The sequence below is a fragment of the Syngnathus floridae genome, chromosome 5, assembly GCF_059516105.1.
Source record: "Syngnathus floridae isolate MCC-2025c chromosome 5, RoL_Sflo_1.0, whole genome shotgun sequence".
Classification (NCBI taxonomy): Eukaryota; Metazoa; Chordata; class Actinopteri; order Syngnathiformes; family Syngnathidae; genus Syngnathus; species Syngnathus floridae.
In genome coordinates, this window is record NC_142417.1 from 20,897,869 (window position 1) to 20,913,285 (window position 15,417).

Below are 15,417 nucleotides of genomic sequence, written 5' to 3' on the forward strand. Positions count from 1 at the left end.
TGTTATTGCTGTCCTTTATTATTGTGTGAAGGCGATGGCCTTCACACATATGTTGTTCTACACCATTCTCTATTATTATTGTGTGAAGGCAATGGCCTTCACACATATGTTATTCTACACCATTCTCTATTATTATTATTATTATCATTGTGTGAAGGCGATGGCCTTCACACATGTTATTCTACACCATTCTCTATTATTGTGTGAAGGCGATGGCCTTCACACATATGTTATTCTACACCATTCTCTATTATTATTATTATTAGTGTGAAGGTGAAGACCTTCACACTATTGTTATTGCTGTCCTTTATTATTATTATTAGTGTGAAGGTGAAGACCTTCACACTATTGTTATTGCTGTCCTTTATTATTATTATTATTAGTGTGAAGGTGAATTCACTCCGTTCCACTTTTGACGCATTCCAAATATTCACGAGATGAGCGCTTCCATTTTTCTCGTTCCGAAAATTTTCCGATTTTGCAAAATTCGCGAATTTACGACAAATTTTTCCCCATTCATTCTTAAAGGCAGATTCGACATTTCACATTCACGTCATTCCACTTTTAAATTCACCTCATTCAGCACATCCGAACCACATTCGGAATGATTCTCGACATTCCCAAAATTGCCAAATTCAAAAATTTCACGTTTTCAAGTTAAAAATTTCGACAAAATTTCACAAAATTTCGTTTTTCACCTCTAATTTCTACATTCTTCTACCGATTCAACCCATTCCAACTTTCAACTGTTCATCTTTTGCCTACCTATTCCACACCTTCCCACTTACCAAAATTTCCAAATTTTCAACTTTGAAATTCACACCAAATTCTACAAAATTTCGTTTTTTTACTCTAATTTCTACATTGTTCAACCGATTCAGGTACAGGAGGTGACCTCAGGTAAACCGGAAGTGACCCCAAATCAAACCGGAAATGATCTTTTTAAACCGGAAGTGACCCCAAATCAAACCGGAAGTGACCTTTTTAAACCGGAAGTGACCCCAAATAAACCGGAAGTGACCTCAGCTGTACCGGAAGTCCCTCTAATCAAACCGGAAGTGACCCAAATCAAACCGAAAGTGACCTTATTTCAACATAAAGTGCCCTAAATAGCTACATTTTAGCTAACTTTTGCAATTTTTGTCCGATTAAACCCGTTTCAACATTTTGACCCCAAAAGTGAACCTCCTGAAGCCGTTTTTTTTTTCCTTTTGTTCCAAATTTCAAAAAAATTTGGCGCAATTGCTTTTTCTTTTAATTCCCATTCATTCTCTATGGGGAATTCAAGATTTGCTCTAACTTCTACATTTTTTAACCATTTCAACCCGTTCCAACTTTCAACTGTTCATCTTTTGCCTACCTATTCCACAACCTCCCACTTACCAAAAATTCCAAACTTTCAAATTTGAAATTCAACCAAATTCTCCAAAATTTAGTATTACACTTCTATTTTCCACATTTCTCAAGAAATTCAACTCATTTCAACATCATTCGGCATCATTCCCCAAGAAGTGATTCAAAGTCTTCTCCTTCACACGCAATTTCTTCAGAAATTGCATTTTCTAGTTATTATATTTTATTCTCCACACTTTTTTGTCCCGCTTCTTCTTCCACATAATTCATCCGATTCACTCCGTTCCACTTTTGACGTATTCCAAATATTCACGAGATGAGTGCTTTCATTTTACTCGTTCCGAAAATTTTCAGATTTCGCAAAATTCGCGAATTTACGACATATTTTTCCCCAATCATTCTTAATGGCAGATTCGACATTTCACATTTACGTCATTCCACTTTTAAATTCACCTCATTCCGCACATTCGAACCACATTCGGAATGATTATCGACATTCCCAAAATTGCCAAATTCAAAAATTTCACGTTTTCATGTTAAAGATTTCGACAAAATTTCACAAAATTTCATTGTTCACCTCTAATTTCTTTATTTTTTGACCGATTCAACCATTCCAACTTTCAACTGTTCATCTTTTGCCTACCTATTCCACACCTTCCCACTTACCAAAAATTCCAAATTTAAAATTTCACCAAATTCTCCAAAATTTCGTTTTTCTACTCTAATTTCTACATTTTTCAACCGATTCAACCCATTCCAACTTCCAACTGTTCATCTCTTGCCTACCTATTCTACAACTTCCCACTTACCAAAAATTCCAAATTTGAAATTCAACCAAATTCTCAAAAATTTCGTTTTTCTACTCTTATTTCTACATTTCTCTACCGATTCAACCCATTCCAACTTTCAAGTATTCATCTTTTGCCTACCTATTCCACAACTTCCTCTTACAAAAAATTCCAAATTTTCAAATGTGAAATTCAACCAAATTCTCCCCCCCAAAATTTTTCTACTCTAATTTCTGTCATGTCTCGTCCCCAACTGCTCCACTATGTGTCTGTTGTCTTGGTTTCTGTCTGTGTGCTCGCCCCTCCCCTCCTGTGTGTCCATGATCAGTGTGATTATTCCCACCTGCCTCTCATTACCTGTCGTGTATATAAATCCTGTCTGCCCCTCACTCCCTGTCAGATCATTGGTTGTGGTTGTTCGGTGTTGGATTTACGTTGTGTGTTCCTGTCATGAGGTCTTTTTGGTTCCTGTTGTCGTCCGGTCTTGCTGTCGTTATGTCCTGATGTCGTCTGGTTACACGTCCCGGTCAGTCATTCATGTTATTGTGGTTACGTCGTGTCAGTTTGCCTTTTTTGAGTTCACCAATAAACCCTGGTCCAAGCTGCACCTGGTCGTCCTGCTCCATGCTCCACCCGAACGTGACAATTTCTACATTTTTCAACCAATTAAACCCATTCCAACTTTCAACTCTTCATTTTTTGCCTACCTATTCCACAACTTCCCACTTACCAAAATTTCCAATTTTGAAATTCCACCAAATTCTCCAAAATTTCATTTTTCTACTCTAATTTCTACATTTTTCAACCGATTCAACCCATTCCTACTTTCCACTGTTCATCTTTTGCCTACCTATTCCACAACTTCCCACTTACCAAAAATTCCAAACTTTCAAATTTGAAATTCAACCAAATTCTCCAAAATTTCGTTTTTCAACTCTAATTTCTACATTTTTCAACCGATTCAACTCGTTTCAACATCATTCTGCAACATTCCCCAAGTATTTATTCAACTTCTTCACCTTCACACGCAATTTCTTCAGGAATTGCAAATTCTAGTTATTATTATTATTGTTGTTGTCGTTGTTGTGTTTCCACGATGGGATTTTCTTGAACGAGAGCCAGAGCGAGAGAGAAACACAATGAACAATTTTGTTTAATGGTAAAATATCCTTCCATTTCACGTTCTTGGAGTGAGTACCCGAGGCAAATTGATGTATGCCTCCTCCTCTTCCTGGATCTCTCCCCCTTTCCAACAGCATTATGGGTGGTTTTAAAATATTAATATGAGAGTGCATTTAGTGGAGAGTAGCTCATACGAGTATTCTCTTGTGGCTCCCTATTTAGGTCACTTGGGAGAGGCTGTCTGCTTGCCTGGCTGATTTACTCTAAATGCAACATTAAAAGTCTCTCTCTCTCTCTCTCTCTCTCTCTCTCTCTCTCTCTCTCTCTCTCTCTCTCTCTCTCTCTCTCTCGCTCTCAATATATTATGCTCTCTTTCTGTTATTTTCACTCTGTCTGCCTCTCTTTTCTTTCTTAGTTTCTGGCAAGAAAGAGCTGAACTGGTTGCTAGTTATTCACACTCACATTCAAACCTACAAACCTAAATGGGCGATTTAGATTCTTCAATTAAAGTAAAAAGTTACTGAAATGTGTGTGTATATTAATCTATCTATCTATCTATCTATCTATCTATCTATCTATCTATCTATCTATCTATCTATCTATCTATACATACACACACACACACGCACACACACACACGCGCACACATCCGTGGAAGAAAAAACACCCTTGCTTCTTGAGTTTAATCTTCATTTTGAAACAACAAATGTAAACAAAGGTACATTTGTTTGGTACAATAAAACAATAAAAACAGCTCATGAAACTTGAATTTAAGAGCTGATTGAGACATTTTAAAAAAGTATTGTATTGTATTGTATTGTATTGTATTGTACTGTTGTGTTGTAATAGTAATTATCCTATCCTAAAAACGGTGCTTTAAGGAATTTCACGTTTTATTTTGTATCAGTTAGTTACTTGACATACATATACGTATATAAACACTATATATAAACGCCATATAAATGAACAATTTAAGAAAACATGTTAAAGAAATTCAAGAAAACACTGATCAAATTTTTTTTCTGCGGCTGTATAAACACACAGACATACACTTACATATATCCCACGCATTTTTTTCAATTTTGAAACAGCACATAGCGTTTGGAAAACAGGTTAAAATGATTGTCTGCCTTATTTGGTTGGACAGCACTTTTGCCCTCAGAGAAAATACATGAGCGTAGACATAAGCACATGTGCGCACGCGGACACACACACACACACACACACGCGCACACACACACACACACACACGCACACACACACACACACACACACACGCACACACTCACATTCATCATGTGACTGTATAAATATTAGACAACACTTTCCCAACACTCTCATCACAATATTTATGACCTAACTGAAAATGACAATGAAGACCACATACGCTTGGTAAATTGATTCACAACTCAGCTGCACTAGCCCAGTTTATTTTTCCCTTTGGGGATAAACATAGATGCCTTGGGGATGCTTTTTGAACTGTGCGTTTCTCTCTTCCAGTTTTTACTGCATGGAGAGTTGATCTTTTTCACTTAAATTGTGTGTTGATTCACACCACAGTATTATACCCTCCTTAAGAAGCATGAGAAGATGGGACACTCTGAGGAAGAGTCTCCACTGTAGGTGCAGCACTAAACTGTCCATCCTGTGTAAGCAAACATGGCGGAATAAACTGTTGGAAGACATAAAGGTAGAGCCCCTGTCAAAGCAGTAAGGGGAGGAAGAGATGAAGGAACAGTGTTCCGTGTGAGTCTATTGTGATGCACAATCCACGTCTGTAAATGTGTTTTCCTCGGATCAGTGATCTCATAGGTCACTCCTGTCCATCTTGTGTCACCTACTTCCAAATGACAAATGGCCTTTTTCATCTGGGAGCCAGTTTATTCATTTTGTTAGCAGGATCATCAAGGACAAGATCCCCTGGCTTGTGGGCGAAACTTTCTTGTCAAACTAAGAGGTTTAATGCAATTTAGTTACGAGCAGTATCTGTAAACCCATGTGACAAGCGAGACATCAAGTAATAGAAATAATCTACGGGTGTACCTGGTGTAGCCGAAGTTACTCTGCAAATTCAGAGTCACTATCCCGATGTTTAGAGGCGTGTCAGCCACGACAGCCCCACAACACCCAGAGCCTTTGGTAACTCCATGCGGCTCTTATCTGCCCCCGGGGCCTTGCCACCAAGGAGCTTTTTAACCACTTCATGACTTCAACGCCAGAGATAGGAGAGCCCACCTCAGAGTCCCCAGGCTCTGCTTCCTCGATGGAAGGAGTATCGATAGAATTGAGGTCTTCAAAATATTCTCCCCACAACGTCCCGAGTCGAGGTCAGCAGCACCACTGTACAAAATGTTAATCACGTACTGGTTTCCAGAGATGCCGAATAATGGACCAAAATTTCTTCAAAGCTGTTCAGAGGTCGTTTTCCATTGCCTCGCGGAACTCCATTGTCCACTCAGACCCATCAGCTGCTTCATCCCGTTTCCCATTTCAGCAAGTCATGTGTTTGCAGTGCATATAAAGGAATTGTGATGAAGTCTGACGATGTACAAGCCGAAATAAATAAACAAACAAAAAAATACTTAACATACTGTATTTGTTCTAATTAGCACTTGATGACTTGTATACATTGTACAGAACGTAAGTTGCAGTGACTCATGGTGCAGTACTATGGTGCATACTCAGTATATGAAATAGAGGTTTAATTTAAATATTTCAAATATAGTAATCCCTTGTTTATCGCGGATAATTGGTTCCAAGACCACCCGCGATATTGAAAATCCGCGAAGTAGTGTCACCCTCTCATTTCTAACATACATACATACATACATACGCGTGTGTGTGTGTGTGTGTGTGTGTGTGTGTGTGTGTGTGTGTGTGTGTGTGTGTGTGTGTGTGTGTGTGCGCGCGCGCGTGCGTGTGTCCGTGCGTGCTTGCGTGCGTGTAACATATGTAGATGTAGCTAAGGTATACATACTGTAAATATGTTTTTAGAATGCTTTTATTATTATAACAACTTTTTTATAACAAGGTACAAGTGTACATACTGTAAATACTATGTTTTTAGAACTATTTTATTATAACTTTTTTTATAACAAGGTACAATACTGTAAATGTGTATTTAGAACTCTTATTATAACAAGTTTTTTTAATAGAAAGTTTACGTACTGCAACTGTAAACATGTTTTTAGAACTCTTATTATTATTAAAAAAATTCTATAACAAGGTCCAATACTGTAAATATGTTCTTAGAATTTATTATTATAAAAAAATAAAATAAAAAGTGTACGAACTGAAATTGTGTGGACACTCTCTGCCTTCTGCTGGTGTGCCATAATTCCTCAATTTAGAAATTTTATTTTGAATTTTTGAATCTTTGATTTTTCTTTGTTTAATTTGGAAATGTTTAGGAGGGGTGTCAGCATATCATCCTTTTATTATTTAGCTCTTTCTTTTACAATGTAGGAATGATAAACAGCAAATGGAGTGCACCTATATAGTTCTTCAATCGACATCATGCTGTTCATAGTACTTCACAAAGTCTTACGTTCACCGATTCACACACCCATTCTTACCAGCAATGTGTTCTCTTTCATCGTGTCCCCCTGTGGAGCGCCAACAGCGCCCACCGGCACACTGATTTAGTGCACTCTGATTACCTGAACAGCACATTTGTTCATTGTTCAAATGTGCTATTGAGTCAGTCAGTCGACCTGTTTAAGCCAGGTAGTTCGGGGGGGTGCTTTGTCCCCCACCGCAGTTCAAGGACGAAGAAACATTGAGAAATAAACATGTTGAAATTTTTGTCTTAAAAGAACTTAATAATAAGCCATTGTTGGCCAAAAATATAATCCTAGCCTTTTGATGAGCGCCTTGTTGATGTTATTACCAGAGATGGGGACTCGAGTCACTGTGACTTGGACTCGAGTCGACTCGAGTCGCTGTTGTGATGACTTGTGACTTGACTTGACAAAAAATGAAAAAAACTTGAGACTTGACTTGGACTTGGAAGTTAAAGACTCGGGACTTGACTTGATTTGAGACACGATGACTTGAATGACTTCAGTGTTATTTAGTTTATGTTTTCAGTTTGAATATAAAATTAATAATACATTTAAAAAAATAATATCGATAACACGGTAGGAGCGTAGGCTGAGAACGACGTTGTCATGATTGGATCACTACCCTGTCAATCAATCAGTCGTGCTCTCTCTACCTACCGAACGTGTTTATTGGAGAATCACGCCCCTTTATATCAGACATGCGCAAACATGTCAGCGGGAGCGGTACCGCAAGTCATCACCTTCGGGTATCGCAATTACTTGGCGGCAAAAGACGGACAGCACAGTGCGAGATATGCAACAAAAACATTTCTGACAATGTTGAAAATTGAAGTTTATAGAGCTCTGGTGTCTCCAGATGTTACAGATGAAACATAAATTGTTTCTCATGCTCTATGTGTTTCTTCTTTCAGATTTTTTTCAGATTATTTTTTCATATTTGCAACTCAAATGTGTCAGACACTGTCGGCAGACGTTCATTTGTTTAGATTGAGCTGTCAATAAATCGTTGTATGAGGTAATTTCTTTTTTGTTTGATTCCATGGTGTATTTTACTGAATATCAGTAATTACAGTGCAAATCCAAATTATTGTCACATTATCTAAACAGGTTAGACACATTGGACAATGATGGTTACTTAAAGTTACTGATATCTCGTCTTTTGACTACTAAAATCAGATTCTGCGGGTAAAATTGCAATAACAAGGTGACTTGACTTGGACTTGACCTATTTAAGGACTTGACTTGCCCAAGAAAAACTGACTTGGGACTTACTTGAGACTTGAAGGTTAAGACTTGAGACTTACTTGAGACTTGCACATGTGTGACTTGGTCCCATCTCTGGTTATTACTCTGAGCGAATATGTGTTGCTGCGAGTACTGTACTTCCAGGCGAAGTGCTTCTTCTTCAATGCAATAGAAAAACAATTAAAACACCAATGGCATCATCATCATCATCATCATCGCTTTAAAGTCCGTTTTCCAGGCGCCGCTGGGTTGGACTGGGTTCTTGATATGGCTTTCTTCCACCGGGAACGGTCCATGGCCATCTCGTGGTTGATGCCGAGTGCCTTCATGTCGGCTGACACGGTCGTCTGCCAGGTCTTTTTAGGTCGGCCACTGGGTCTTGTTCCCTCTACGTTATACGACATAACTTTCTTCACCCAGTCGTTCTCGTCCTTCCTCACTACATGGCCGTACCATCGCAGTCTGCCTCTCCTCACCACATCCACTATGGCCTCCACTCCCATCTTCTTTCTCAGCTCTGCACTGTTTTTTTTCTCCCTCATTGACACACCACAAATCCATCTGATCATCCTCATTTCTGCTCTGTTTAGTTTTTCTTCGTGATCTGTTTTCAGGCCCCATGCCTCACTTCCGTACGTCATACTACTTCTGACGCAGGCTGAGTGCACTTGGCCTCTCATCTTAAGGGATGGGGCCTTAGATGTTAAGAAGGGCATGAGTTCCCTGAATTTCTTCCACCCGCTTCTCACCCTTGTGGTCACTGCTAGGTCCATCAGCGTTAAGCATGTCTCCAAGGTAGCAGAAGCTGTCCACCACCTCGTACATCTCCCCATCTACTATGAGCCCCTCTTGCTCAGCTGGGTCTGCTTGGGCGACTTCTCCCCTGCACCGCTTGCATTTGAAGGTCTCACTTGCAGCTAGTAGGCTGCCTTTTACTCCACTGCATCTCTGGTGTACCCATCTCTGACAACCCTAGAGTTAGCTTGCACCCCCTTCCCGCAAACTCCATATGGCCATGCTCCTGACTGTGGTACCACTCCCAGGCCAGCACCACCGACCATGACCTTTGATTTTGCCGCATTCACCTTCATTCCTTTCACTTCCAGGCAGGTCTTCCAGGCTGCTAGCTTCCTAGCTAGGTCTTCTCGACTGTGAGCCATCAATACCAGGTCATCCGCGGAGAGCAGCTCCCATGGTAGTCCATCCCTCACTTCCCTCGATACCACATCCATCACGACAGCAAACAATAATGGGCTGAGCACCGATCCCTAGTGCACCCCTACCCTTACTTCAAACCCATTACTGTCGCCAACTCCTGTTCTAACAGCTGTGCATGCTCTTCAGTAGAGAGTCATCACAGCCTTAACCAGTCCCTCTTCCACGCCCGACTTCCTTAGGGCCCATCTCACCACCTCCCTTGGCACCCTGTTGAATGCTTTTTCCAGGTCAACAAAAGCAAAGTACAACCTTTTCCTCTTCTCCTGGTGTTTCTCCTGCATCTGTTGGATGACAAAAATTGCGTCTGTTGTACCTTTACCAGGCATGAAGCCATACTGCATCTTGTCCACCTCTACCCGTGACCTCCTTTCCAACGCCCTCTCTAACAACTTCATTCCATGCTCCAGCAGCTTTATGGCCCTGTATGACCCGCATGCAAGTGGGTCCCCATTCCCTTTGAATAGCGGCACCAGGACGCTTCTTGTCCAGTCCTCCGGAATGTGTCCCTCAGCGATGACACTGTTACACAGGTCAGTCATCCACTGCACACCGACGTCTCCCGCTGCCTTTAGCATCTCTACCACCACTCCAGATGGTCCAGCTGCCTTTCCATCCTTCATGGCCTTCATGGCTTTCCCCACTTCTGTTCGCGTGATCTGGCCACATTCACCCTCCACTTTGTCGCATCCCACCTCTCCATCCCAGTCATTCTCCACATTCAGCAGCTTCTCCATGTACCTTCGCCATACTTCCTTCACTCCTCTGTTGTCTGTCACGATGTTGCCATCCTCATCCTTTACACAGTTTGCATCACGCCTCTCCTTAACCATTTGCTTTGCTATCTTGAAGAAGCTCTTTCGTCCTCTCTCACTCACCAGTTCACTTGCAAATTCTTTCCTCTTGGTCTCTTGGGCCTCCCACACTGCTGTCCGTGACGCCCTCCTTGCCTCTACATACCGCACTCGGTCTGCCTCCCTTTTAAATTTCTTCCATGCTTTATGGCACCTCCTCTTCTCATTCACCGCTCTTTCGACGCTGTCATTCCACCACCATGTCTCTCTTTGTCTTGCTTTACCCTTTGACCATCCGCACACCTCCTCTGTAGCTTCAAGCAGAGCCTTCTTCATTGCCTGCCACTTGCCATCCACACCACCCGACTCCATCATCTCCTCCACTTCTTCTGCTATATGCTCAATCTTCTCCCTAAACTCGTTTTTACTCCCTGCGCTATGTATCAAAGAAGAAAACAATGATATCAAAGAAGATGAAGCAGCAGCAAGATGAGCATCAGTCATGGCTACTAATTTTTGTTTTGAACAACAACAGCAACAACAAGGGTTTATAGTTGCATCCATCCACCAGGAAATGGCTGAAAAGCATCGTGGGATTCTAGTTATCGCCATTGTGGGATAATAATAAAAACGAAAACAACGTTATGTTGTTATCATCTGGGCTGTGGACTCGGACTCGGAGACTCGGGCTCGGTCCGACTCTGTCATTTTTGCCGGACTCGGACTCGTACTCGGTGCTGATTTTGACCGAGTCCGACAAAAAAAAAAAAAACGTTCAATTTTATTTTCATCGTGCAGCTGAGAATGCGCGTAGGAATACTGTCCTAAGCCCTGCTTACGATCAATGCGGCCACGTTGAGTTGCACTTAGGCCAGTTCTTTCAAGATGGCGGCGCGTGCACACGCAGCGGCCACTCTCTGTCCCGTCAGTACGGTGATTTGTTCGTCTAATGAGTGTTCGTCCGACAGTCTTGTGTGTTCGTCTCGTCCGTGCTACAAGTACAGCAGGCAGGTTCTGCTTGACATCGGCAGAAGTGGGTTTTGCGGCGTTCTGGACTTTGAAGCGTCGACATTAAAGGCGCTCGGACTGCTACGTCCTGATCCGTCGCCGACCTCACCCGCTATTCCTCCCCCGGTTGGGAGTCGTCGGAAACGGTGTGCGAGGAAGCAGAAGAGGGGCAAGCGCGGAGGCGTCCGGGCCAGGCTGGCGGCCAACCCAGCGCGACCGGCGGTGCCCTCCATTCTTCTGGCGAATGTTCGATCGCTGGACAACAAAATGGATTACGTTCGCCTGCTGAGGTCTACGAACCGGACGGTGCGGAACTGCTGTGTGCTCGTGTTCACCGAGACCTGGTTGAGTGACAACATTCCGGACTCTGCGGTGCATCTGGAGCGGCTAGCGTGCTATCGGGCGGACCGTGCCATTGTACGAGGGGGAAAGTCGCGTGGAGGTGGAATATGCGTCTACATCCGAGAAGAATGGTGCCGGGACTCTGTGATGGTATGTAAGCACTGCTCGCCGCTTGTGGAGTTTGTGATCATTAAGTGCCGTCCTTTTTATCTGCCGAGGGAATTTACCGCGATTCTGCTAGTCGCGGTATACATCCCGCCTTCCAACATCGAAGGAGACAGGACCGCGGCGCTTGGCGAACTGTACCAGGCCGTCAGTGAACAGCAAACGGCGCACCCTGACGGTTTCACCATCTTCGCTGGAGACTTCAATCATGCCAACCTGAAGTCTGTTTTCCCGAGGCTTCACCAGCATGTTCCTTTTCCGACACGTGGAGACAGCTTCCTGGACCTGGTCTACTCGGCGCAAAAGGGAGCCTTCAAAGCCACCCCCCTCCCCCATCTGGGGCTTTCTGACCATCTCACCGTTTTGCTTTTGCCCGCATACAGACAATTGGTAAAGGCATCCAGGCCGGTTCGGAGGCAGGTTCGAGTGTGGCCTGAGGGTGCCTCCGATGCACTTCGTGACTGCTTCGACACCACTGACTGGGACTTGTTTAAGCAGGCAGCCACCTACAACGATTGGACGGACATAGAGGAATATACTGACTCTGTTACCTCTTACATCACGAAGTGCATCGATGATGTGACTTGCTCGAAATCCGTCGTCACTCGCGCGAACTGGAAGCCGTGGCTGACGGGGGCTGTCCTCAGACTGTTGAGGGCCAGGGACAAGGCTTTCAGAGCAGGGGATGAGGCTGGCTTGAGGACAGCGAGGGCCGACCTGTCCCGAGGCATCAAGGAAGCGAAGAAGGCGTTCTCGTGCAAGGTCTCCACCCATTTCAAGGACAGCAAGGACGCACGTAGCCTTTGGCGGGGCATTCAGACCATCACAGACTACAAGCCCGCACCGAGGAGCTGTGAGGGCGACGTCCGCCTGCTGAACGATCTGAACCGCTTCTTTGCTCGCTTCGACGCCCAGAACAGCACTTGCCCGCTGAAGACCACTCCCCCCCCACACGAGCAGCCCCTGCGCCTCTCTGCCGACGGTGTGAGGAGGGCGCTTGCCGCTATTGACACCCGTAAGGCGGCGGGCCCTGACAACATCCCGGGTCGAGCGCTGAAGGACTGCGCTGGGGAGCTGTCGGGTGTCTTCACAGACATCTTTAACGTTTCCCTGCAGCAGGCCATCGTCCCCTCGTGTTTCAAGGCTGCCACCATCGTTCCTGTGCCGAAGAAACCTGCACCGTCCTGCTTCAATGACTACCGCCCTGTGGCACTGACGCCCATCATCATGAAGTGCTTTGAGCGGCTGGTCTTGGAGCACATCAAGTCCGTTCTCCCCCCCACCATTGACCCTTTCCAGTTTGCGTACCGTGCCAAGCGGTCCTCTGAGGATGCCATCTGCTCTGCCCTCCACTCGGCCCTCACCCACCTGGAGAGAAAGGACTCATATGTGAGGTTGCTGTTTGTGGACTTCAGCTCTGCCTTCAACACCATTGTGCCGCAGCGACTCATCTCCAAACTCGACGAGCTGGGCCTCAGTACCTCCCTCTGCAACTGGATACTGGACTTCCTCTGTCAGAGGCCTCAGGTGGTGCGTGTTGGCGACAAAATCTCCGCCAGCATCACGCTGAGCACGGGGGCCCCCCAGGGCTGCGTGCTCAGTCCATTGCTCTTCACCCTGCTGACGCATGACTGCAATGCGACCTACAGCGACAACCGCATAGTGAAGTTTGCTGACGACACGACTCTGGTGGGTCTCATCACGAAGGGCGACGAGACTCGGTACAGGTCGGAAGTTGACCTTCTGACCACGTGGTGCAGGGACAACAACCTCCTGCTGAACGTCAGTAAGACCAAGGAAATCATTGTGGACTTCCGGAAGGGTCACACAACACACCTGCCGCTGATCATCGACGGTGCTGTGGTGGAGAGGGTGAGCTGCACCAAGTTCCTGGGGGTGCACATCAGTGAGGACCTCTCCTGGTCCGCGAACACCTCGTCACTGGCAAAGAAAGCTCAGCGCCGCCTGTATTTCCTGCGGAAGCTCAGGCGTGCATGTGCTCCTCAGGCAGTCCTGTCTACATTCTACCGTGGCACCATTGAGAGCGTCCTCACCAGTTGCATCGCTGTCTGGGGTGGTAACTGCACTGAACAGAACTTGAAGGCCCTGCAGCGCATAGTGAATACGGCTGGTAAGATTATTGGTGCTTCGCTTCCCTCCCTGAAGGACATTTACACCTCCCATCTCGCCCGCAAGGCAACCTCGATTGCCAGAGATGTGAGTCACCCGGCTCACTCCTTGTTTGACCTTCTGCCCTCTGGGAAGAGGTACAGGAGCCTGCGCTCCCGCACCACCAGACTCGCCAACAGCTTCTTTCTCCGGGCTGTTAGGGCCCTGAACTCGCTACCCCCTTCTGCGTAGCGTGCGGCACTGTTGCGCTATTTTCGGGAATGTCTGCTGTACGCGTTTTTACGCTCCTCTTAATTAATTATTTATTTATTTATTGTTGTGTTATTTATTCATTATTTATTCAGCACGCTTTTGTTATACTTGTTTACTGTTTGTCTGTTGTGAGCCATGTCTTGTCACCGTGGGATGGGGGGAACGAAATTTCGGTTTCTTTGTGTGTCTTTGGCATGTGGAGAAATTGACAATAAAGCTGACTTTGACTTTTTGACTTTGACTTTGACTAATGTTTACATTATGTACCAATGTCAAGGACGATTATGTCACCCAGTTTATATCATTATTTAGATTTTGATCTAAATTAGGCTTGAATAAAGACTAAGCAGTCACATGAATTAACAAAAAAATGGACAGCCGGACTCGGACTCGGACTCGGACACGGTGGTCAAGAGGCCAGACTCGGAGTCCACAGCCCTGGTTATCATCCACTGCCTACCTCTCTCAGCCTGGAGCTTTCTATTCGTCATTTGTGTTTTAGGTTAAATCTGCCAGTGTAACAAGTATTTAGAAGGAAGGGAAATGTTTGGGGGTGGGTGGTAAGTGTAATGGTGTAATAGAGGCATAAATCCCATAGGGGGAAAAATAAAATTAATAATAGAAATGTCAACCTCTACTTTGGTATTTAACTTATTGCTGACATTTTTGGAAATGTAGCCCCACAATAATTGACGGAACGCTGTATTTATAATTGGTCCTGTTACACACAGGTCCGGTTCCTATTCTAATTCTTGTACCAAGGATATTGATGGTGAGCTATCACAGGATTCAGCTTAAAGAACCTCAAACTATTGCAATTATTCTATAGTGTGGTAGGAGGCGCTATTGAAAATGTTTTGGACATCCTTTACATTGACGTTCACATGGACTATTTCGAACTCTGCCTTCATATTTTTCCTATATATAAACAATGATAATCTAAAGTCTTTGCACCCCCTCAACTCCCCACTGCAACTGTACATAAATGGTACCAATCGTCTGTAAATGTATTTTAGGTACACCTCTGCATAACATTGCATCCTTGTATCGAAAGAATATTTTTAATAGTCTCGCTTTTATTTTAGTGTTACATCTGTAATATTTTTTCATGTTGTCTCTTCAGCGTTTATTCATTGCACTTAATGTTTTGTGCTCTGTGCTGTATGTGAGCTAATACTCTATGTAAACAGTACAGTAACAATATGAGCACCACTGCCACCTACTGTAGTTTATCCTCATAGGGTAAAATTTAAAAAAAAAGGTGACATGTCTTCGACAACCCTCCACCATCACACAGTGCAGGGGGAGGCTGCCACACTGTTTGAGACTGCGTTATAGTGACAAGTATAGATCTTGTTAGAAAGGTTCCTATGTTGATGTTGAAAATCAATGTATATTTTTGGGTTGAATGTTGTGTTGGAAAGTTACATCACCACGCCT

General features: G+C 44.0%; 1 protein-coding gene across 4 annotated transcripts; it reads left to right on the forward strand.

The window, feature by feature from the left end:
• The first annotated feature begins 10,930 nt into the window (after positions 1-10,930).
• On the forward strand, positions 10,931-14,209 carry LOC148398517 (uncharacterized). Of its 4 annotated transcripts, XR_015858713.1 has the most exons (3): positions 10,931-13,284; positions 13,356-13,467; positions 13,603-13,716. XR_015858713.1 is itself a non-coding variant. In XM_088376870.1 (2 exons), the coding sequence occupies exons 1-2, from the start codon at positions 10,966-10,968 to the stop codon at positions 13,839-13,841; spliced, it is 2,811 nt and encodes a 936-aa protein (XP_088232996.1). In that variant the 5' UTR covers positions 10,931-10,965; the 3' UTR covers positions 13,842-14,209. The 4 variants fall into 4 exon arrangements, 3 of the variants coding, with proteins under 3 accessions (XP_088232996.1, XP_088232994.1, XP_088232997.1); XM_088376870.1 differs by adding an exon at positions 13,792-14,209 and having other exon boundaries at positions 10,931-13,726; XM_088376868.1 differs by having other exon boundaries at positions 10,931-13,467; positions 13,603-14,209.
• Positions 14,210-15,417: the final 1,208 nt, after the last annotated feature.

What these genes read in the sequence shown, in the direction of transcription:
- LOC148398517 (XM_088376868.1), top strand. Translation starts at nt 10,966, where the DNA reads ATGGCGGCGCGTGCACACGCAGCGGCCACTCTCTGTCCCGTCAGTACG. An exon ending in ACGGTGCTGTGGTGGAGAGG is followed by an intron (nt 13,468 to 13,602) that starts GTGAGCTGCACC and finishes TGTGCTCCTCAG; the next exon opens with GCAGTCCTGTCTACATTCTA.